The sequence below is a fragment of the Amblyomma americanum genome, chromosome 7 (assembly GCF_052857255.1).
Source record: "Amblyomma americanum isolate KBUSLIRL-KWMA chromosome 7, ASM5285725v1, whole genome shotgun sequence".
In the NCBI taxonomy this organism is placed as follows: Eukaryota; Metazoa; Arthropoda; class Arachnida; order Ixodida; family Ixodidae; genus Amblyomma; species Amblyomma americanum.
This window is the reverse complement of record NC_135503.1, coordinates 14711129-14734761: the sequence shown is the minus strand read 5'-3', so window position 1 is coordinate 14734761 and position 23633 is coordinate 14711129. Positions and strand designations below refer to the sequence as shown.

Genomic DNA, 23633 nt, shown 5'->3' with positions numbered 1-23633 from the left:
CATCCGCCGTTCGGTACAAACCCGACGGGCGTGCACATGGGTGGAACCCAGCTTTCTTTGTTTTCGCTACACCACTGCGGCGCCCCTGTGAGGCGCTTAGGTATTGCCTTTAGACAATAGACGCGCGTCGCTTGCAGTGCATGTCATATATAATTCAGAAAGCCTGGCATTCAGTGGTAGCAAGAGGCATGTTTTTGTCGGAGGCTGAGTGTTGCAACAGTATTCAGTTGCTCGAGCCACTTGCGCGTGGCAGAGCGCTAGATCTTTCTGGCATCGCATGCTACCGTTCAGGCGGCGCCTAGTTACACGTCTCACTTTTCTTCGAGTAGGCCCCAGCCCGGACTAATGACCTATTGACTTGCACATGGTGTCAGTGGTCTTTGCTTGTGCGTAGTTTTGGCGGGAAATCAGCTTCGGCGGAGTGGACGTCGAACGTGTGGGCCTAAAGTTGTCCGTGGAGACTCTGCCTTGGCGTTCATTGAAGAAGAGCGTGAAGAGCGTTTTTTCACGCTTGATGACTTTGAAGCGGCCTTCGTAGCGTAGCTGTAGCGAGTACCTAGCGCTGAGCGCACACGAGGCTTCTTGAAGCACGAAATCTGCCAGATACAGGTTTATCTGTATACAAGCTATGCGTCTCAGGCTATGCGCAGACCATGGATGAAATCTTATTCAGCCGGATTCGCTGTTACCTGCGGCAAATATCTCAAGAACTTCTGTTCCACTTAGTAATGTGCAAAAAAATTCTCTTTAATCACCGAACTAAATGGCGCGCACGTATTTGGCAGGGAAAGCAGCGAGGACCAAGAAACAAGCAGGAGTAGTCATTGCGAATTTCTATCGGGGCTCTGGCCCAACCTGGTTTTCTTTTATCGTGCACAAGATACAAACTCGCGGCAATAACGCGAGCCCGGGAGCTGGTATCTTAAAGCACGGTATTAGACTCCCCAGTGTTTTAAACTTGTTGAATACCTTTCCCGCTGCGTCACTAATAGTGAACTTTTGGTTCGTGTCAGTGCATTTTTACAAACTAAATGCAGATGGCATTGGAGCGCAAAATGATCGCCGAATGAAAACTACATGAGCGAATTTCTCGTTTGAGTTCGCGTATTAGATGCGGTAACAAATTTTCCTGAGCGAAGCGGATAGATCATTTGATATGTATCTGTGAGTTCTTGTGACTTCCTGTCTTCGTGCGGCACTCCTGCACTGCATATTTTGAAAATAACAGTGACCGGCAAAAGCGGGATTAACAGGGCTAGCTGCTTGATTTTGCCTTGAAAATAGCACAAGCAGACACATTCGCATGCATAGACGCACGCACTGGTATCTGACGTAGCTGTGACTTATTGAACTGCTACCTCAGTGACGACATCTCACACTGCAAGCAAGACGAAGAAAGATGTGGTGTAAAGTAAACAAAAACAGAATAGCGCATAATATGTACAGAACAAAGCTTACTTATAAGGTGTCCGGAAACACATTCTTTTGGCAAAGTGAATTTATTGCGTATTTTTATCCCAAATTTAATAAAATCGAGATGTTATCAAGCTCAAATGTTTTTTAAATCTAAAATCAGATGTTCAGTATGGTTTCGGAAAGATTCACAATTCTCTATTTCTCTGCCACTGATAGACCGGCCCCATCATGCAACATAATTTTCTCCGTGCGAAAGTTGAAAAACTATGAATACTGTGTTTATCGTTGCTTCTATTTCGGTAACAAAGGCCAGTTTTGTTTAAGGACTGGAAATCTGCGAAACGTGCAAAAATGCGTGAAAAAGTTAGTAAGGGATGCTCGCTAAACTGCTCCGAAAATCTCTGAAACAGTATTGATAGCAAAAAGGGAATCAGGCCAGACCGATTTCATCACACGTAGGCTACTGCAACTACCAACAAAGGCGCATAGGATGGCCAGGAATTAACGGCAGCAGACAAGAAATGAAAAGCTGTTTTTGAAAGACAGACGAAACATCTCCAGTTACCTTCTGTTTCGGGACAGCGTATATATTTATTTCTCGAGTTTCCTTCCGAGCCCATGACCTCCGCATATCTTTGTGTATTGGATATCCGAAACCCATCCGAGCGACGCCGCTTCCAATATCCTCAAGTGCCCAGTTGCACGGGCGACGGCAGTGTTTGCCGATCTTGCGCCAGGGTGCGCAGCACTCACACGCCCTGAGACGTCCTCAAACGCAGACGTCACGGGTCAGTCGGCTTTCTCTTACGCCACGTGGGGCAGAGGACGCAGCGGTGCGTCGCAGCGACGAACGGTGCCACATCGCAGCGTGCGGCGGCCATTCGCGATACGCTGCTTTTCACCCATCGTCGCGGCCCATGGATCAGAACATATAGACACTGCAGCGTCCGGGCGGAGTGCGTGTGGTTTGGAAGAATGAAGGCGTCCCCGCCGCCGGTGCCTTTTGAGGGCTATACGGACTTATGCCTCGTCGGCTGCTCTGCACCTGTTTGCTGACACTTTTTTATTATTTGTGTTCACAGCTGGTGACTCCAGCTTTGGTGCGTACGCAGTCGGCATTGTCTCGCATATCTGCCAGTTAGTTTTGTGGGAGTCATTCCCGCTACGGCGAAAGAAAAAGGGAGGTTTTGAGACGCGTTAATAAAGGTGTTTATTTTTTTTCGCATTTTTGAACAAATTCTATCGTTGTTGATTTTAATTGTCAGGTAGAAATCCCAATCTGATAGGAAGGATTGCTGCAGTCAAAAGGAGGTATTTTTTGCAATTTCTGACCAGCACAAAAATTTCTTTATACATGCGTGGAAAAAAAACAACAACTGTTCTGTTAAATGTTGGTCCCTAGGGTAGCTCAAGCTCTTCGAGATAACTAAACTTTTTCCGCGCACGGTTCTCTTTTATAGAAAGCTGCATTAATAATAAGAAGGTAAAAGAATAGGAAGGTAATAAGAATAAGAAGATAATACTAAGAATATAGCCTCTGTAGAGTACGGGCGCCCCTGTGGGCGGGCACTCGATGAGAAAGCATTTCCAGAGCAGTCGAACATACCATTCGAGTATACCTGCATTTTTTTATTTATTAAACATCATTCCTTTTAAACACCCTTTTCCGCGTGCCATATCTGCAGTTTGTTCTATAGATTTGTGCCCGTCTTTTAATATAAACTCAGTCGAGACAACTTACAACGGCCGCAGTTATAGCGAACGCTCGCTTATTACGACCGTCAAAATGTGTATTAGGGCTGTTGCATCGTATCTCAGATACAACAGAGAAATGTGGCCGCACAACTCAATTACAACGAAGGAGGATACTCTGTAAAATTGTCCCCCGGAGTCGGAAACCCTGGCTTTATAAGAGGAGAGCGATGAACGCCTCCAGGCTTCTGTGACACCCCCTTCCCATCAACAATGCGACCCCCTGAAAACAACAACAACAACAGAATTCGGGATGTACAGAATACCTACGGAAAGTTTTTTGACAGATGAAGCCGTTAAAAACGCATGCCCTGCAAGGCGGCGCCTAGCGCTGGTGAAAAGAGCAGCAAGCTTGGCGTTACCGTCGTTGTATGCACGAGAATGGAAGACTAGCGAGGCGCAGTGCTGCGAAAGGTACGCTCTCATACGCACGCCACAAGGGACTGGGCGATGCGCGGCTATTGTTTTCGACAGGTGTGCTACTATTTAGAGGTAGGGTGGGTATGACAGGTGATTTGTTCACCGATTTGTTCACTTAAAGCAGCTTGTGGGTAGCAGCATGATCGGCGAGGGTTATGCGACTGCTCTGGGGAGCTTGGAAAGCGCCGTAATAAGTTCTAGTTTGAATAAATAGACGCATATAACGGACTTACAAGATCTGACATTGCGCTTTTGGCTCTAACATGGGAAGTCCACTTGCTACGAACTTCGGATATAACGAACGAATTCCGCGCGACTGTCAGGTTCGTTATAAGTGGGCTCGAACCTCATGTGGTAACCAGCTCGAGTGTGCATCCGTTTGTCAACGCGAACATGATGACTCGAGTAAAACATCTGATTGTCTACTTGGGCTTTTATTCTCTTAGGTTAAAAAAAATTAGCACAACATAAAGGCGTTCACAAGTGATAAATACAGGATAATGCACTGTCAAGTCTTTCTCACTTGTGAACCTTTTTATGTCGCGCTGAGTTTTTACCCAACTATATAAAATCGGTTAGAGGAGCTTCAGAGGTGCCTCGTTGAACTAAGTCTTCGTAATTCGTTCGTTACTACCATCGCCTAAATAGCAGCTGAAATTAAAATAAAACTAATCCTTTGCTGATGACTTAGGCGCATCATTTTCACTGCATTTTTTCTACTATATGTAATGAAGAGACAAAGAGGCTCATAGGTCATGTCAGCAAGAAAAGCACCATTGCGTTTGAGCCAACTGTCACCACTCACTTCAGAATGTTTACTTGTAGGAAGGCGATATGTGAGGCTTGGACATGTGGATACCTGGACATGTGGAAACTTTTGCGTGCATTTTTTTTCCCTGATGCACAGGACTTAGCACAGTGCATTGCTATGAATAGTTCTGTACTGAGCATTGTTGTGCATAGTGCCGGACTGCCAGACTGTTCCTAGTTTCAGACTTTTCCCACTAAAACACATATGAGTATTTTTGCTTTTCCGTTTGTAACCTGGCGCCGTAAATCGTGTCGGAATTAGCTACGGCCTCAATAATCACCAATGCTCGCTCCCTGCCACGACACTGTTACATGGCTGCGGCGATTCAGGGGCATTCCGTTCTGAATACTTATAAAATATTCAATCTAATGATATTTTAACGATGATGAACCACATTTAAGCAACGCAGTAAATTAGAGTGCCACAGGTAAATTCCTACTATAAACTCCCTAGCGGAAACACTGAAGGTTGCCAAGGCGTAAAACATACTTGTTCGGTAGCCAAGGAAAGAATAAAGTTTAAAATCTCGTGGTGCCGACGACTGCGATTTGCGTTTTGTTCTTTGCCACCTTTTCCCGCGCGAGCTGGCGGAAGCGCAGTCCCTCGTCGATTTCAATGCAGGCTGGTGGCGACTTCTGTCTGCAAGCCGGCTCACTAGATTTAAAGAAGCGCCAACGCGTGAAAGTGTTCGTTGTTTATATTAAATCTAAAAAGGAAGAAAAAGTTTAGGTTCTTTGGTTTATCCCGGCTTTGCGAAAAGCAAAAAGTACCAGAGTTTTTTTTTTTAATTTTGAAAGATGAAATGTAATATTACTACGTATATGTTCAAAAGCCCATTTTAAGTGTAGTGCACGGCATGAACAAGAACGAATTGTGAAGGATAAGGTTAAGGTAATAATGTTAAGGTTCCTTGACTTTGGTCAATCCCTACGCACATTGCACATTGCATGCGACCACGGTGGCTGTGCGGCGACATGGCGCTGTTCTGTTGTGCGATCACGGTGGTGGCAGTTCTACGGAGGCCTAATGCAAATTCTCTCTGGCGTCAAGATTTTGTTGAACATTAAAAAACTTTGAGCATTAAAACTTTAATCTCGATACCTTGGCTACAGCTTGCCTGCACAGCCCTGGCACGCGCATTTACGTTATCGATAGATGCTACAGCTGGCGAGCAAAGCTTCAACGAAAGCCGTCACAGCTTGGAAAATGAAGAAAACAAGCAAATTCGGGCTTAAGAAAGAGTCGGAGTACGGGCAAAACTTACGAGACTGGACGTTGCTCGAGGGCATAATCATTGCGTGTTGTTACATGCCACTACGTATGTTATGATGCGCAAGTAAGGTTAAGTTCTGCTTCACATAGATACTGTCGGTGTTGCCCCCTCGGAGATGCAGCGCGCGTGCAAGCTATGCCTTTTCGTGTTAATGCGAGCTACCTGTTTTCCTAAAAGCACACACGGCGATCCTTTCTCTGTGTTGAATAATATGCAAGCAGTTTTTTTAGAGGACTCACCACAGTGCCACACTGCCTTTGTCAATCTCCAGCCGAGCCTAAGTTCATGAGTTTAACCTCGGCCACGACGACTCCATTCCGGCATTGATGAAACCCAAAAACAGCCGTCAACTGGGATTTTTTTGCGCCCTAGAGAACACTAGACAAGGGACATGGATTATGATGATAATGAGGAGGAGGAGAAGGAATTTCTTTTTGTGTTGCAAGGGCATCTGTGGCCAAAGACCGCCATGACACAAGGTGTTTTCATCTCCTCAAGGTAGGGTCAAACACCGATTTCCCAAGAATTTCACCCTAAAAAAAAAAACCGAGCACCAGGTCAGGGGGAAGCCTGCACCCACTGTACATTCGATGCGTACCAGGTAGCAGTGCGGATCGAACCACGCACCTCCAACACGCGGGGCGAACGCTCACTCGATTAGGTCACCGTTGCGGTGGACATTAATTATGATTATAACGATTGAAATACCTATCATTACGGCACCTTGGGTAATTGTCGCGGTAAATCGGTAACCAGATATCCTGCATGCAAATCCGCGTGGGCGATGCAAATAATGAGGGCATGCGCAGTGCACAAGAAGGAAAAAAATTATAATAGAAACCGCACATCATTAACAGAAATTGTTACTAATGGCAGACGAGACATTCGAACTCCGATATGTTACTGAACATTTCTCTTGCGTACGTATTCGATTTCTCCTCTGAAAAATGTTTGTCTGATGCTCTTTTGCAGCATTGCCTGCTGTCAAGTCGGCAGTCATTGGACATTGCCAAGGCAATTTTTTAGAGGCTTTTTTATCCACTGCCAACAACATCGCTGTCTGTTCATGTTGGTGTGAAATAAAATGAAACTAAAAAACCGGGGCGAAATACAACTGAGGGACATTTGGCCTAAATTGCAACAACTACCAGCTCCCGGTGATTGAATAAGAAAGCGTAAGCGGGATAAAATGTGAGTGACAGGAGATAGCAGAAGGCCTGACGGAACATTCTGAAAGCCCCATAGAAAGACTTTGCAAAGCTTAGTTAAAGACGTACAACAGCAGCTTTGTTACCCGAAAAGAGAGACAGTAGTTTCAGAAACCTGGGATCTATGCTGTATTCCGTTATTTTTGTAAGTGGAGACAAGAATAAGTACAAGAACTGCCCTGGCTGAATTTAAGGCGCATACGAAGCACTAGTCATAAGCAGCAGCATTTCATGCATCTTCTTGTGTTCATTAGGCCAAACGGGCTCGTTTTTTGAGCGTTGTCTGTTTTTAAAGAAGACTTAATGATATAAAAATCTAAACGTGGAGCGCGCTTGCAGTTAAAAAAACAACTAAACAAGGAATAACCTTGCTGCAGGAAGCCTCGATGCTTTCTTTCGTTCAGCAGAAATAAAGCCTATATTTCCAGTACACTATTCATAATTGACAGACCTCGAAGTTTTCAAACTGGTCATCCCGTTCAGCAGCGAGCTTCCTGGCTCCTTTTCCAGAACTTCAAAAATCAGTATCTTCATCACAAATAGCTGCGCCGCTGTTACTGCAGGAATAAGCAATGATACAAAGCTTGCCGAAGTGACACTTGCCTACCAACTTCCTTTTGACAGCATTCGACTGCTGTCTAAATTCACCTTTTGCTCTCCCCACGTTGTATTTCTGTTCTCCTCTTTTGATGCTTGCTTCATTAATAACACTGTGCAGCGTTTCTCCAGCCGCATGAGTAAGTTCCTTCGCTGTAGCTCTTGATGGCAGCCGAGCGCTGCATCTTTTACGGAAGCCATGCAAGTCGACGCCACTGAAAGAGCGCTTTATTTTCTTCTTTGTTTTTTTTTATAGTGACAGCCGGTAACGCATTCATGGTGGATGAACAGCGCAAAAAAGGCGGGACAAAGCTAAGACAGGCGCTTGTCTTGCCTTTGTCTCGCCTTTGTTGCGCTGTTCACCCACCATGAATGCTTAACATCTCGTCCAAATCTCAGCTTTAGCCGGTAACGCCTCGTGTACCGATAGCCCGGACACCCTGTTGTCAGCGTGGTAACACAAAGAGTGAGGAGGAAACGGTAGATAGAGGGGTTCAAGATGTGAGGCGTACTACTCTGATGGGTCGGAACGCTCTGACCACTAGTGACGCCGTAGCGAGAGCGACCACACACGCAGCGCAAGACGAACCGCACGGCAGCGCGCCGCGTAGGTCAATTCTCCCCCTCGTTAATTTCCCTGATTGCGCGTGTCACACCGGACGCCCGCCTTGTCCGTGCAGGACAGCGCGTAACACACGGTCGCAGGCGAACGCACAACTATCTTACTCTCTTAGCCCCCATTCCCTACTCTACGTTGCTAAACACCCCGACTGGAGTGCGAATTTCAGAAGTCGCTGAAGTTCGCACTGCCAAAAGGAAACGGCAGGTGAATATTTTCTTTCCATCCAGGCAGCCTATTATAAAGTTGTAATTGTGTAGTACATATAGCCTCGCCTCCTATTCCTAGCGTCTTGTCCGAACCTGCTGGTACTCAAAGCTGCGTTGGTGACCACATCAGGCTTATAATTATGTTTCCGAAACGAAGCATTAAAGTCGGACAGGCAGCGCCACTTTCACAGCGGTGCCTCTATGAGAGCCACTTCGCCGGATTACGGCATTCTGATATAAGAGTAGCGACAATCGCGGAATCCCACTCGGTTCCTGCTGAGCGATTAATGCGATTTAGGCCTGAGATTTAACGTCGAGCGAAAGCGCTTGGAAGTAAGAATATGTACGTCTTGGTCAAAAGTCTTAAGGCCACCACATTCAGCTGGGGCGAAATGAATGTTCCTAGAATGCTGCGTGTGGCGGATCATTTAAAACACAAGTCAAGCAGGAAGCTTCTCTACCGCTAGAAGAAATATTCTGCTGCATTCAAGGTCATTCGGTTTTTAATAGTGCCGTAATGGCTCTGTTATGCGTCTGAAGCGAAAACCCTTTGGCCTTCAGACTTTGAGCAAGACTGTGCCTGTGATAAAGGGGATTATGATGGATAAAAAAAGTGAGGAGAAGGAGAGATTGGTGGTTTCCCAGGTGATGGTAGCGGTTTTCTACCGTGCATTGGTGGAAAGAAAATATTGGCTATAACATGAAAGGAGAACAGAGGGAATAATTAAAATAAAGCGAAGTACGTGGTAATGTGGCGTTTAACATTCCGAATAGGCACATTGGCTACGAGGGACGCCGTAGTGGAGGGCCTCAGATTAATATCGACCACGCGATGTTCTTTAATGTGCGCTTACGTCGCACAACACACAGGGCGTCTCCGGCGAAGTGAGACCACCGAGGCCGACATTCAATCCTGTAAATTTGGACTTGGACTCAGCAGCCTAACGCCATAGCCACTCAGCCACGGCGGCGGGAAAATAAAGTAAAGAAAGTGATGACGTACGGCAAAGTCACAGCCTATCGCGCTCGCATAAACTTTCAAGAAACGAAACTGGTATACATTAAGATCCGACACTCGTTGCCGCTGCTGTCCGAGAATCTTCGTCTCTGTCAGAGAACAGGGATCGAAATGGTCTAGTGCACGACGTAGCGGTGGCCTTTCGGCACTACACACAGGTAATGCACAGAGAATATGTTCTGTCGCCTCACTGCAACTGCAGCTTGCGCAGGCAAGGTTATCAGCCATACTGATTAGAAAGGAGCATTGGTTAGTGAACGCAACGCCAAGCCACAGGTGACACAGCGAAGTCCTTCACGTTGCGGCAGGCGTTGGGGAAGTCGCCACTGGCGTCGCGTAGTGCAGAGCACTTCAAAGTTTGGCCACCATGAACAAATTTCGGTGACATAAGCCTTCGCCCTCATGTCCACCAAACTACGGCATTACGGCTAGCTCTCAAATTTGTACACCGCGGAAGGGTGCATGTTTCGACAAACTATAAATGAACAGAACAGATAACGTGGGTTTCTTTTTACAATATGTACAGGGGATTTTATTAACAATGGCGCTGAGCAGTGCGCCGTACATTCTCATGAGAGCGGTGGGCGCGCGAGGTCAACAATATATTACACGTTCCCGAAAAGCATGGCACCTGTGCCTTTCTCAGTGCGTTCGATGATGTGCGGACGTTCTTGGGCTGAGTGGGTGGCAAGTGCTCTCGGAGCAAGGGCCTGATTGCTTCGCGGGTGGCAGCTTTTCGAAGTTCACTGCGGCAGTGCATTGCTTGGTTGGATCACAGTGTGTCTAGGAAACCTGCAACAAGTTAAGTAGAGTGGTATTTCGGTCATTGTAAATTAACAAAAGTGTAATTAAGGTACCAATTATTAATTATTATGTGGCTCATTCATAGTGGTACACCTCTACAGCGCCTAATGTTTATTGCAAGGCTTCAAACAATAACACGCATTTATTCCCTCACTCATACACATGAAAAAGAAAGGAGTGAACTGCAGGTTCGTCTCACGACAACTCTGTATAACAGTAGAGTATGACAGTATTTTTGGGAAACTTAAACGGCGGCATATAGTTTTCAAATACAATTATTCCTGCGAGAAGCTCGCACTTTATCACAAGCCGTTAGAAACTGCCTCAACGTGTGCTGCAGTCTCTCTCGCGCAATGAACTAGTTCAAAAATAGTTGAGTTAATAGTAGCTTGCAAATCTAGATCCCTACCAAGTCCAGCAATTTCGGACAAAAATATTGAAAATTGCAAAATTGTAACATACTTTTACTATAATATTGAAGGTAATCGTTCATTCTTCTGATATGCAGCAAAATCTTTATTTTAAAGTGCTTCCATCAGTCCCATCGAACAGTTAAGACTCCCATAGAAAGCCAATGGGGAATACTTTGGACGATAGTAAAAACGTTAATAGAAGAAGAAACCCAAAACTGCTGTCGGATGGCCTGCAGACATATTGACTGTTACAGAGAAATCTTACATTGTATTAAAAAATTTTGTTCACAAATGGTTTCCCACTCAAAAATACTCTTGGCCAGAATTGCTGAGCATGGTTGACACCGAGTAACGTGCGACCAATAGAAGAAGACGAAGCCCTGCACTGGAAATCAAAATTTCGTCTAGACTAATGGTGCCTAGAGTAGTACTCAGTGACCTACTCACCCGCTCAATGCCATCCGCCGCCGTGTCCGCCATGGCCACCACCGCCACCGTAGCCTCCTCCGACTCCGCCTCCGAATCCACCGCCGCCGCCGCCTCCTCCAGAGACTTTAACGACCTCAACGTTGTGGACCTCGGCTCCTCCGCCGCCTCCATGTCCTCCGCCGAATCCTCCTCCGCCGCCTCCGTAGCCTCCTCCGCCGCCTCCGTAGCCTCCGCCGCCGACGGGGGCTGCGTGCGTCTTGGTCTCTTCTTGCACGGGGAGCTGCTGCAGGTTTGCACCGCCGCCACCGGCACCGCCACCATGGCCGCCGCCAAGACCACTTCCGAAACCACCGCCATGTCCGCCACCGAAGCCACCGCCGAAGCCACCGCCGCCTCCTCCGCCGAGTCCGCCGCCGAAACCGCCTCCTAACATGGCGCACGGAAATAAAAGGCCGTGACTCAGTTCATCCTCATTATATTCGTCACAGTTACCTAAGCTCAACCCCATTGTTATAGTCACTATCACAGCAAGGTTTGTGGATAAGAGCCTCGTTATCTCTGTTGAGGTCGAAGCAATCTACTTGTCGTCTCATGTCGACGTACATAGAGCAACGTCGTGCACAGAGCGATGTCGGGCACAGAGCGACGTAAAACTGTAGAAGATCTGCAGATTGGGCTAGTTGGTGATGCATAGTGCTGGTTCAACAGCGCAACAGCCCACACAGACCAAGTAGGAGACAAGACACACAAACCACACACAAACTGGTTTCTGTGTCTCGTCTCCTACTTGGTCTGTGTGTGCTGTAGCGCTGTTGACCCACCACGACGTAAAACATTGGCGCCAACCGGCGCACACGTATCCTCTTATGTAACTGCCTGGGGAAGCGATACAGACGTGCTGATTATGAAAAATCACCTTTGTTTGTTTCCACACCACTAAGTGAGGCGCTAACTCATTTTCTCACTTTCGCTGGGAGCGTTGCTTATTAGAGCGCAATGTTTGGCTATGTGGTTAGTTATTATGTTACGGGAGCGTTGCGCTTGGCTTGGCGGTATGAATGGTTGTTCGCCCCTTGGTAATTATTCTTCCTAATAGTCCCCACGCATTCAGAATATACCGTTGTGCAACTGCTCGACTACTGCACATTTCTCTTCGCCTATAATCCTCCGGCTTAGTTTCGTCACTCACCTCCGTAGCCACCGCCTCCTCCGCCTCCGGTGGACACAGCCTTGACTTCGTAGACCTCGTGTCCACCGCCGCCTCCACCGAGGCCGCCTCCAAAACCACCACCGAAGCCGCCTCCGGCGCCACCGCCGAAACCACCTCCGAAACCTCCACCACCTCCACCGCCGCCGCCACCCTGGACTTGGGCCTGGCCTTCCATGGCGACGACGTAGCCGACGGGGCCGACGCGGGGACGGATCGGCTTGCTAGGGAACTGGTTGGGGATCTGTGCGTGTGGCGTAGTGGGCCAAAAAAGAAATCGTGAATAAATAAATTGAAATTTGCAACACAAGACTTCAAATCGAGAATGAGGGAGCGAGGAAAGGTGGACCAATCACTGTCATAACTGCCAACACATCCTCTGAGCTTAGTAACAGTGACGTGGGCCATGATCTTGTATTCACGCCAGTGCTGCCACCTAGTGCCGCTCAGCGCTTCTTTCTTCTAGCACTTGCATTTCGAGTGTAAACATCATGTCTAGAATCTGCTCTTTTGCTAACCTGCACAGACCTCTAGGTCTCTCTGCCAAGAATGCATCATTCTGTGCTTCTCTCGATAACTCAAACACCGCGAATTGTTCTCATGACGATTTATATCTCTATTTAATATGGCTGTATATTTTTCTGTTTAACACGACTTCTATGGTCTATACGTTTATTATGTATACACCGGTCTTTAAAGATACTTGATAAATATATTATTGCACTGCGCTTATAACCCTATCTTCGTTTTAAAATGGTGCCGCATCTACGAATCATGAGAAAATTCAGCGGCATTAGCTAGAATACTAGCCAATTTGATTGGTTGAAATGAACAGAGCCACAAAAAGTTTAAAAGAATTCCACTCAGGACAAAATAAATATATAGCTTCAAATCGACAAGACTGAAAAATGCGCATCAAACTTAACAGCCACAGTAAGTACAAAAAAATGTACTCATTATTAAAACTATGCTCCAGAAATAAAGATACAGGCAGAAAACGCGAAGAAATGTAGTAAATGAATTTAGCTGTTAGCCGTGCTTGATTTTTCACTGACTTCTACTTACATAAGTTTTTTTCTTTTCTACTTATTTTGACTCCTTCTTTTAGCGGCCACGGTTTCTCAGTGGTTATGGTGCTCGGCTGCTGACCCGAAAGACGCTGGTTCGATCCCGGCCACGGCGGTCGAACTTCGATGGAGGTGAAATTCTAGAAGCCCGTGTACAGTGCAATGTCAGCGCACGTTAAAGAACCCCGGGTGGTCGAAATTTCCGGAGCCCTTCACTACTGCGTCCCTCATAGCCTGAGTCGCTTTGGGACGTTCAAACACCCATCAATCAATTTTGAGTCCTTTGAGTTTCATTCTTCACTTAGAAACCGAGGCTAAGCGGAGGGCTCCTCCGGTCGTAGTAATTCTGCAGATCAAGCTGCTCGTTATAATTTAAGCCCTCAACGCGCAAGCCCTTTCCCTGCGTCGTACAGTTCGGCGACGAGTGGACGTCACGACAGTCGCGTTGGAAGCCGTTTACGTGCAGCCTCCGGTGTCTTCTGTGAGGTCAGTGCTCGAAACGAGGACACCCGCGCGAACGGACGTCGTCGGCCGCGCGTGTCCGGCCCCAAAGGTGGCCAGGCGCCGCCACCACCGCCGCCGCTGCGAAGAGCGACGAATCGCAGAGCGGCGGGAGCGATTATCCTCGTCGTTACGCGGAAGTTATTACGAAGCGCCTGACTCGCAGCTATATTCCCCACGGCCGGATGTCGCCCCACTCTGTATCGCACCGACTAACAAGGAAGATCCAGAGGGCCCACGCACGACACACGCTTCACGAGGCACGAAGCACGGCGTTTTTGTCCGCTTTTCTTCACGGCGCTTTGCTTTCCCGCCAGACTCGATCGAACAGTCGGCGCACGAAAAAGCTGGAGTTTTTTTTTTATTTGTTTGTGTCCTCTCACGTCTCCCCTCCTTCGCTCTCCTCCTGGATCTCCCGTCATATCGTCCTCTCTTTTCCTTCCCTCCACCGCGTTTTTTGTGCGGTGCATGTTTTTTTTTTTCTCTCTCGAAGCCAGGCAGCTGCTGTGTGCGGGATCGTGAGTTGTGTGTCATGTTTCCATCGAGAACGAGCGAAGGAAGGAGGAAGGCTTCCGATCGTATCGCTTTCGCCCCGCGCAAAGGTTTGTCAACAGAGGAAGTGGACCGGCCGATGAAATTACTTTGGCGAAACGGATGCGGTTTACCCGCAACACGCGGATACACACAACAACGTGGGCTCTCTCTCCGATATTAAAGAGGAGAGAGAGAGAAAAAAAAAAGCAGACCGCTGTCACAAGTGGATACCACGCAGTAAATAGGTCCTCATCGTGATACTTGAGATGGTTTGTTTTTAATTGGTTGCGCAGTATATTTCGCGTTAGAATGAAGTGACACCTGATGGAACACTAGCTGCAGCCACTGGCACACAGCAGGCTCGGTGTTTTCGAAGCATTACGGCTGAAGGGCAATAAGGACTTTCTACACAACGGCTTTGCTGCCTCGCTTGGGCCTGTTCTCCTCACGGCTGGGTGCGTAGTGGAGAAAGACTACCTAGTTTGGTGTACTTGGATTTCAGTAGGGCTTCTGCGTTTTTGTGACGGGCGTTTTGGGAACTTAGAAAAAAATTCTATCTGGTTTCCTTCTGCGGTGCAGTATGCGTCTTCTTCAACAAGGGAGTGCGACTTTTTTCTGCATTTTTATCTGAGCTAACTTAAAATACCGAAAAAATATTTCAAACCACGTAATTACCCTATTGTGGCGAATTTGGCCAGGGAATATGTTGCACGCCTGGCATTGTGATCGCTTTATTTTTTTTTAGCTTTCTTTGTTATTGGGAAAAATCAGAGCTCACTTGCACCCTCCGAGTCTCTCTATATACCACGGCAGCAATGATAGTGAATGAGCGTACCTTGTAGCGCTGCTCGGCCTGGCTGCCTTTGTAGACACATACTTTAATGAGGTATTCGAGCCGCTTTCAAACGGCATACTGATGACTGAATAAGGTGAAATATGGAATCATTTACGTTCGAGGTGGTGTACTCCTTTGCATGCGGTTTATGTGTCTGCGTTGGTTAAGTTCTTTGGGAACAATGTTTCTTCAACCAAAGATTTAAAGCTCAGATGCTGCTTTCTTTGCTCCGCACACCAATTATGGCGGTCATAAAGTAAAGCAATCGAGACTACTGTAACTCAGAGATCCGAATTTCACTTGTTTTATCAGTTTCTAAAAACAAAAATGTCCCTTTTGGGATACGCCTCGCAAAGCACAACAGTTTCAGTCCGCATCCTATCACAGTCGCCGACGAGGTCTATAAATAAAACTTGCAGTCCCGCTATTTGCTGCAGCAGTTTTATTCGAAAAGAAGCTAAGGGTGTTGCGGTTGAATTTGAGAGTGCCCCGTACGCATGAATAGCTTGTGAGGCGATAAGGCGTAAGCTTATCGCGTGTTAAATGCGTCATAAGATGCTATCAGTTAACAGTCGTTGTCAACGTGTGGTCTGGTGAGATTGATGAGCACGGCCTAGGCCACAGGTCGGCAATCAAGCCATACTCTTAGGTGGTGATATGGGGCAACGAAGTCCTTATTGAGTCAACTTACTTTCTTGCAGGCGCCAGATGGTGTGGCGAAGTATGAACGAGGTTCTAAACACTCTCATCATTATCCTTTAATGCACAGAATTCAAGCCTCTTAGACGGTAGCGTAATCTAGGTGCTGAATGAATTATTTTGAGAATTTGGATATTGTTCTTAAAAGATATTAGAGTGGCATGTCTACTAGCTGACGCATAAAATGGGTCTTACATTTAAGCAAGTTTTTGTTTGCATTCTGTGTTTAATACGTTATGTTATTGTGGATTCACAAAAAACTATATGCAATTTGTGAACAATGCCTCGCTTGTTTCTAGTCGTGCTGTGACACTGCTCTGCTTTTGCTTAGTCTCATATATTGTTGTTCTTGATTAATGTTTTCCTTGACAATTCATTTTTTGTAAAAAATTGTCTCAAAAATTAAGAAATATTATAAAAATTTTAAAATTCATACATTTTATAACATTTTCAATTTAATAAAAATCAGTTAAATAACCATTCCATGAACCAGTCAATCACATACATTACAGTGAAGGTATTGCTTTTATACTGCACCTGATTTCGAATTATATTACAAAAATTTGTTCTCTTTCAAACCTACGAATAAAATTTGCCGTCAAAGCTAGTTTGAGGACAGGGCAGATATGACAGCATGCATATAGACGCACCTGGTTCAGGCGGGTAAAGCTTATGAGATAGTTGAGCCTGTAAACGCAGCAAGTTTAGCGAGAGTGTCAGTATAAGACGAGTTTTGTCTCCTGTACCTTAACAAGTGCTTTTTCTCGTTCCATGTGTTGAAATGGAAACTCGCTGTAGAGTATATAAGGACTCTAAGTTTCAAGGCGGGGATTATGACTATTTTGTCTTCCTGTTGTGGTGCGTTATTCTTCTAATCCTAAACTATCTTCTGAATTCGTTAAATGCGCGCCAATCTAAACTACAGTGGTATTTTTTCTTAACGAAGTTCCTTTTGTTTTCGCTTCCACAGCAACAACACTTTTATTATGCATTCTAAAAAGCGACATGCTTGTCAGTTTGCGCTACTTACCTAGAGCCCCCTAGCATGTGCTCTACCATATTCTAATGTCACAATCTAGCACTAATGTTATAACCGAGAAAACGCTGTACCTGTCGTGGTGCTCTAGTTTGAGGCAGGAAGCATGTAATTTCTGAGCCCGAACTCCCCTCTGGAATAGAAGCACTTAATTTGGGCTTCTGAATGAAAGGGATGAAGCGACTTCAATTAAAAAAAAGAACAACGTGCTAAGGCGCTACGCATACTACTTCATGGCGACGTCAATACCACCTTAGGCTCTGAAAGCCCTCAGTAGAGTTATAACAGACATTGTGGAAGCGCGTGAACTAGGACACTGGTTGTAGTCGACACAAGTCGATTCGACTCGACCACCGTCTCCCTACCTGGACGTGCTGGAAGTCGATGGGCACCGAGCTAGTGTCGACGTGGGCGGTGAAGCGCCGCAGCGTGGTGACCAGACGGCCACCGCCGCCACCGCCGCCTCCTCCGCCACCACCATTCTTGATGACGATGACGTTTGCGGTATCTCCGCCGCCACCGCCTCCGCCGCCTACAGCGCCACCGCCGCCGCCTCCGCTAACCACGGTAGAGGGAACCTCAATGGCTGCAAGAAAACACGACGTTGCACTTTTCAACGATTTAGAATTGTATACATGTCTAGTCTAAGGAGAAGTAAATTTTTGCGAAGAACATAATTTTAACCTGAAGTCATTTTCTAGTTTGCACTTAACACTATTTAGACCTAACACTTACTTCCTACACTGCGCCTACATGCACAGTGTACATGCAGCCTTTGTCAAAAGGAATGATCCCAGAGGATTTGCTTACAATATCCGTAAAATTCCGTAGTTTTGGAGAGGCGAGGAAGAGAATTCCTCTCAGCTACACGTGATTTGGAACGCTGGGGACGCATAACGAGCTACACAGCACGGGACAGAAATAAGCCGCTTATGCTGTTCACTTTTGACAAAGGGTGCACTTATTTTTGTAAGATCGCTTTCGTTCCTTTATAACTTGTAGGCAATAAACCCCTTGAGCTGTCACGTCACTGTTCGTTTGTAATTCATTCTCAAACAGACATGAACTGATACAGTATATTTCGTTTGTTATCAAAGACTCAACATTAAGATTAGTTTTAGTTGAAACGACAATTCAGTGCATAAAAGTACCGTAGCCTACACTGAACGGACTCCTTTTCGGTTAACTGTAGGTCAAAGGGACTCTTGAATGCACTTTAACTTTTGTGGATTTTGTCTTTTTTGTCCAGCACTTACCTTAAACTAGGGCTCTGTTAATTTTCAAGGCAGAATCTGTCTTACGTGAGTGTTACAGTGCTTTTTCGCTAACTTAATATAGGACTAGCTGTGTTTCCGGTTGTTGCGCGCATCTTCTTGTAGCTTGTTCTCACCAGTCACTCTACTTTCTCTTCCTTCAACTTCTTGTATGGCGCCATCTTTTTCATAGTCTGTCGTCTTTCATTAGCTAATCGTGATCCACCTTTGATCGCCGTTTCCTGCTCCGTATGGTTCTCTTGCGCGTGGATTTTTTTCAGATGCCAACAACCGACATTGTCAATGTATCACTTTATTTTTTCCCGAGCTAGCATCTGTTTTCTTCATTTCGCCTCATCTTTTCTCTCTCTCTCTCTCTTAGACCCACTGCTCCCCTTCGAGGCAACTGCATAAAAAAAAAACATCCTCTCATAATTGAAAGCGTGCTCTTCCGCAATGCTACATAGCGAACGGTGAAGCTAGCTTTTGGTTCGAGTTTACGACAAGGATGTTTCGCGCTGTCAAAACAATGCGATATAGCTTCATTGATTCCAGGCAGGCTTACCATACGTCGAATCTGAGTGAAAATAATATAACTAAGACAAAACTAAGCTTTAAAAAGACCTGTTACTTATTTGGTCCGAAGAACACATTATACCTTCTAAGTCAGTTGGGTTCCCTGATAGTTTGGCTTACGCGAAAAAGTTACTGTAATTTAAAACGTGGAAGTTGGAACTTTGTTGTCGACAATGCAGTAATTCGATTTTTTCATGTCGTGATGACGGGTGTCAAATTGTCATTGCACATTCCACTTTCAGCTTAGCAATATATGTGTCCTAATTATATAGTACCGAGCAAGGCGTAGAGAGGAGCCCAACCTCTGCTTTCGCGGTGTTTTCCACGCACTGCAGGTTGTAAAACCTTGAGTGGTTCAGATTTGCGTTATATTTTTCACTTCCAAGCACCACTGGTACAGCAGTAACAACAGTGTTCGCCGAAGTTTACCACTGTGTCCTTGCTAGAAAAAAAAAGAGAAGTGGTTAACAACAGGGAAATAATGCGGACACCACCAAAGTTAGGCACAGCCGCAACGCTGCAATATCTGCCCAGCTCGTAAAAGGCAGGATAAGCATTTTTCGAGCAGCATAAATATAAAAGGACAAAAGAGGAGATCACAAAAGATAAGAGGCATTCCAGAAACACTCATTTAATTGTTGATGAATATAGGTAATTTATGCACCTTCTTGCGTGAAATCTTCCAGGACAGCAGACGTGTTACAGGAGTAACTCACACGTCTCTAGGCGAAAAAGCTGTCTTATCTTGCCTGCGCGTGCCCAATAGGAGACAGCGCAGCTGAATTTCTCCTCGGCATCTTTATTGGCAGAACCAACGATTGGCTGCTATCAGTGCGCAAGCTTATTTTTGCAGACCTGGCCATTTGTGCAGTGAACTGGGGAGATTTGCGACAGGTGTCCGCACTTTTATTCTTGAAGGAAAGAATTCTCTTGCACTTCTGCCTAAGTTAAAAAGAGGGTAAGTTTTATTTTGTGGCCTCTTAGGAGAAAAAAAAGAGCGGAGCAGTTACAAGCTGTACATGTGTTTAGTAAAGTATTACTTTTTTTAGGGGAGTAGCTAGGCCGATAACTTAAGGACCAGTGAAGACCTTCGATTATCTTACGTGCTACTGAACTGTAAGATCGTAGTATTTGTCCGTATTCACATCCCTTTCTAGCATGGCTCCAGTCAGCACTCAGAAGTCAAGCACTCAGAAGTCAAGCATGTTGCGCAGTTTTTTCATATTTGCCACCTCAATAGCAGAACACCGTAGCCTTTACTTACAGCTACAAACTACACATACGTGCATCTCCTCAATTTGATCAGGGTAGTGCTAGGAAGAAATAGGTATATGAATTTATCTGTGTTCTCCGCCATGTTCACTCTAGCAACGTTCGCTCCTCCTCCCACGTACTACTCTGATACACTCGTCAAAACTGCAAAGTTGTAGACATGGAATTCAATGCAAATCTCTGTGGGGCTCCAACCACTCATGGCGACATAGCAGCCACACTCAAACACTGACGCTCACCTTGTACGCTGACGGCATGGCCACCGCCTCCGCCACCTCCGTGGCCACCACCGAATCCGCCGCCTCCGAATCCTCCGCCGCCGCCACCACCGTAGCCGCCGCCTCCGAAGCCACCGCCTCCATGGCCACCTCCAAATCCGCCACCTCCTAGGCCGCCTCCGCCTCCACCTAGACCTCCACCGAGGACCAGGCCCCAGCAGAGGGACAGCGTCAAGGCCTGTTGGTAGCAGAAGGACGAGTGCCACACAAATGACGACATTGCGAGAAAAGCAGCTTCATGAAACATCACTCACTGCAGCGGTTTCTACTAAAGTAGAGGCTTTCTCGCGGCCTTCTATACAACTACACGGGTGACAAATTTTCAGACGGCAGTTCGGTTCTTGAGGTACGCCTGACTCTCTGCTAATTTTATTTAATCAGAGAGACTGTCCCCTGAAATCGTTATAAAATTGATAAGTAGGGTTCTTCTCACTGCATAAAGCTCTCAGACAGCGCGTCCTACTCATCCCACAAAGCGTGAGAAGCCCCCCATCCTACTACTAGGCTTGGTCTCTGTATTGGGCAAAACTGAAGAGAAGATAGAAGTTACAGAAAACATGAGGGAGCGAGGCGTGGCTGTGGCTTCATAGAGCTAGAATATGCGCGCTGATATCCCATGTCCAGAAAAGAGGTTGCTGTCATCGTCGCCATAAGACTAATGATTGCTGTCTGAGTTTACCGTTTGAGTGAAGTGCAGGTCCTCTGCGTCGCATCAGAATCCTCGCGTTCTAGTAGCTTCTGCATTTACAGTAAAAAAAATCTCTTTACTAACCTAAATATTGTACGGTTGGTTAAACCATTAATTTCACTTATTTATTTTCCATAAATTACATGGGAAGGGGCGTCGAAAAAGCCGCATAGGGCATCTTTAAATACCCACCACCCCAAATACTGCTGCTTTGCGAATATGAAATGATCTGCTGCTGTAGGCTGCACTGAATAATATCCACTAGTAGAGGAAGATTCAATCTCAATTTCATAGCGTTACGTAACTCTGGCGGATGTATGGCGAGAGCTATGTAAGGTCACCGCTCGACTGGAATGGCGAGGAGCTGTGAGCCGATATGTGAACGCGCCGATAAGGAGCTGCTTTCTTTCCACTGGATCACATACCTGCACCGCTAAGCCCTAAAGAGCCGCCGCGTTTCCCCCGCATACCTGTCACGTTGTATACGCCCATTTTCCTGCAGATGTTTATCCTGAGGAAAAGCAAGCAATCCGCAATATTTTTCCACCGCAGTCAGGATAGAAACAATGCAGCGACTCGCAGTGTTGCTAATCCTCAATAAAGAAAAAAAAAGCACCCCCAGGATTCGAGAAGACGCGCGAGATGCCCGCCACAAGCTAACTCTACGAGCTCATCTACTGCGCCCGTGCTTCCTCCTATTGTCCCTAGCACCGGCGGTTTAAATAAAAGCACGCTGCGGGTAGGATCTATGAGCGGGTTTTGATCACAGTGAATGCCGCCGCCTTCGCCATAACGCGGTGCACTGCACGGTCCGTCGCCTCTTCCGTCCTTCTTGCTTCCTTCCTCCCCGCCTTTCTCATGTCCGGCAGCCTCCGCCCCGTTCCGTCGCCGATCGCCGCCTCGGTTCGTCCCCGTGCAGGAACCCGCCACTTCCTCTTACCTTTGTGATCGCCATGTGTCTTGAGATCTCTCTGCGCACTGCCCGTTTGGCTCGGAGGCCTCGGTAAGCACTGATGCCGTGTCTCTGGTGGCAGGCGGCTTTTTATAAGGACTACACTCTCACTCGTGCCGCTGCGTTGCCCCACGCCGCGTGTTGGTCGGCCCTGTGGGGGAGAGGGTTCGACGTCGTCGTTGGCGGGGAGGAAGGAACCAGAGCTTGTCCGCCGCCGCTACACACAGCCCTCTAAAAGCAAGGAGAGGAGCATGTGGGTGCCAGGAGTGAAGAAGAAGAAGAAGAAGGCAGGGAGGAATGGTGAGGAGGAAACGAAGCTGCTTTCACACCGGGAAGAAGACGACTGTGCCGCCGGACCCACATTTTCACTCTCGTTCCGTCCGTTCTTCTTCTTGCCACTTCCCAGGTCCGGCGGGCCGGGAGAGGCGCGAGGGGCACTCGCGTCGCCGACCCGAGCGGAGAGATCAAGCAGAACCGGAGGTTCGCAGTCAACCGTTTTCCTCTCCCGACGGGCTCGCGCGAGCAAAAATGAAAGTCCGCCTGATGGAAGTGCGCGACGAGAGGAGGGGGTGTGGAGGTAGCAGAGGAGGAAAAGGAGGAGAGTGCGAGTGAGAGTTGGGTGGAAGCGCAGGTTTCCGGATTATCCTCGCGCCCGGTGACGCGCGTCTGCCGGCCGGAGCAGTTGCTATAAGCGTTTGCAGTTGCATCGTAGCGTAGTAGTACACGCGTGGGATCGCGTCGCGAGCGGTTGCGTGTACCGCGACCGTAGCGACGCAACAACAAAATAACCGCCGCGAAATGGTAGTTCGCCGATCACGACAACGCGCTGCTGTCCCATTCGATTTGAACATTTTCGAGACGTTCTGGGCGGAAGACGGAATGCCCGCCTTTCTGAGATCGTCTTCGAGACACCCCCTCAGACGGACGCTTGAGTTCATCTCGCATTGTGGTGATCACTCGCAAACTATTTTTATCACTAAAGGAAACGCACCTTGGTTTCGTACGCAGGTTCCGCTTTTACCGGCCAGACGTATCCGACCTGTGATAGCTTCGCCCGACGCGTCCGGAGCTTGTTTGGGGTGGCAGAGCCTCATTTGCGCTTGAAAGAAGCGCGAGTCGTTACTGCGAGGTCAGAATCTAAATATGAACGAGGTCCTCTTTCGAAGTTCTGTGTGTTGAATGTGGAGCTAAATCCAGACATGTTTGAACAGCGCTGTTTCTAAGATTGTAGCACTCAAAAGCGGTGTAACGAATGTCCCCAAGTGATGCCGAAACAGCCGCGATGAAAGATGGTATCTCTTCGCAAAGAGAAAGTGTCCGTGCGACAGTCCTTATTTGCATCGCGTGCATATTCATAGCGCCTATTTCTAAGCCCTTGTCATGCGTATGTGAAGTTCCCTCGCTGGTAAGCGCTGAGCTAGAGCGGGCGCACAGAGTGAGACCGTTATTCGAGAAATAACAGAGTTGTGCTTGACGATCAAACGCGTGAATTTCTGTGCCTGTTCCAATTTATTTGCATGCAGTACTTGTTTTGTGAAAAAGCAAACGTCACTAAAAACCTTCCTGTAAGTTATCCTTAAGGCCCACCGGGATTATTGCAGAGTGGGATACCGGAATACGTTGAAAATGACACAAATGAATGAAATACATTAAGTTGACAGCAAAAAAAAATATTCAGGTAAGAAATGCCTACATCCATAAATATTGGCGTGAAAACACAATACTAGTTTTCTTGCATCTAACGGGAGCGTATCTCTGTTTCAAAG

General features: G+C 46.9%; 1 protein-coding gene across 1 annotated transcript; it reads right to left on the bottom strand.

The window, feature by feature from the left end:
• Positions 1-9850: 9850 nt before the first annotated feature.
• On the bottom strand, positions 9851-22001 carry LOC144096951 (uncharacterized). The gene is made up of 6 exons (XM_077629758.1): positions 21856-22001; positions 20189-20405; positions 17214-17434; positions 12159-12420; positions 10988-11395; positions 9851-10115 (listed from the first exon to the last, which is right to left on the bottom strand). The coding sequence occupies exons 1-5, from the start codon at positions 21868-21870 to the stop codon at positions 10992-10994; spliced, it is 1119 nt and encodes a 372-aa protein (XP_077485884.1). The 5' UTR covers positions 21871-22001; the 3' UTR covers positions 9851-10115; positions 10988-10991.
• Positions 22002-23633: the final 1632 nt, after the last annotated feature.

Bases quoted from the DNA above. Each gene is read 5' to 3' on its own strand.
- LOC144096951 (XM_077629758.1), bottom strand. The intron at 17,435-20,188 runs GTGAGCGTCAGT...GTTTTCTTGCAG, and splicing joins CCATGCCGTCAGCGTACAAG to CCATTGAGGTTCCCTCTACC. The intron at 12,421-17,213 runs GTAGGGAGACGG...CCACACGCACAG, and splicing joins TCGACTTCCAGCACGTCCAG to ATCCCCAACCAGTTCCCTAG.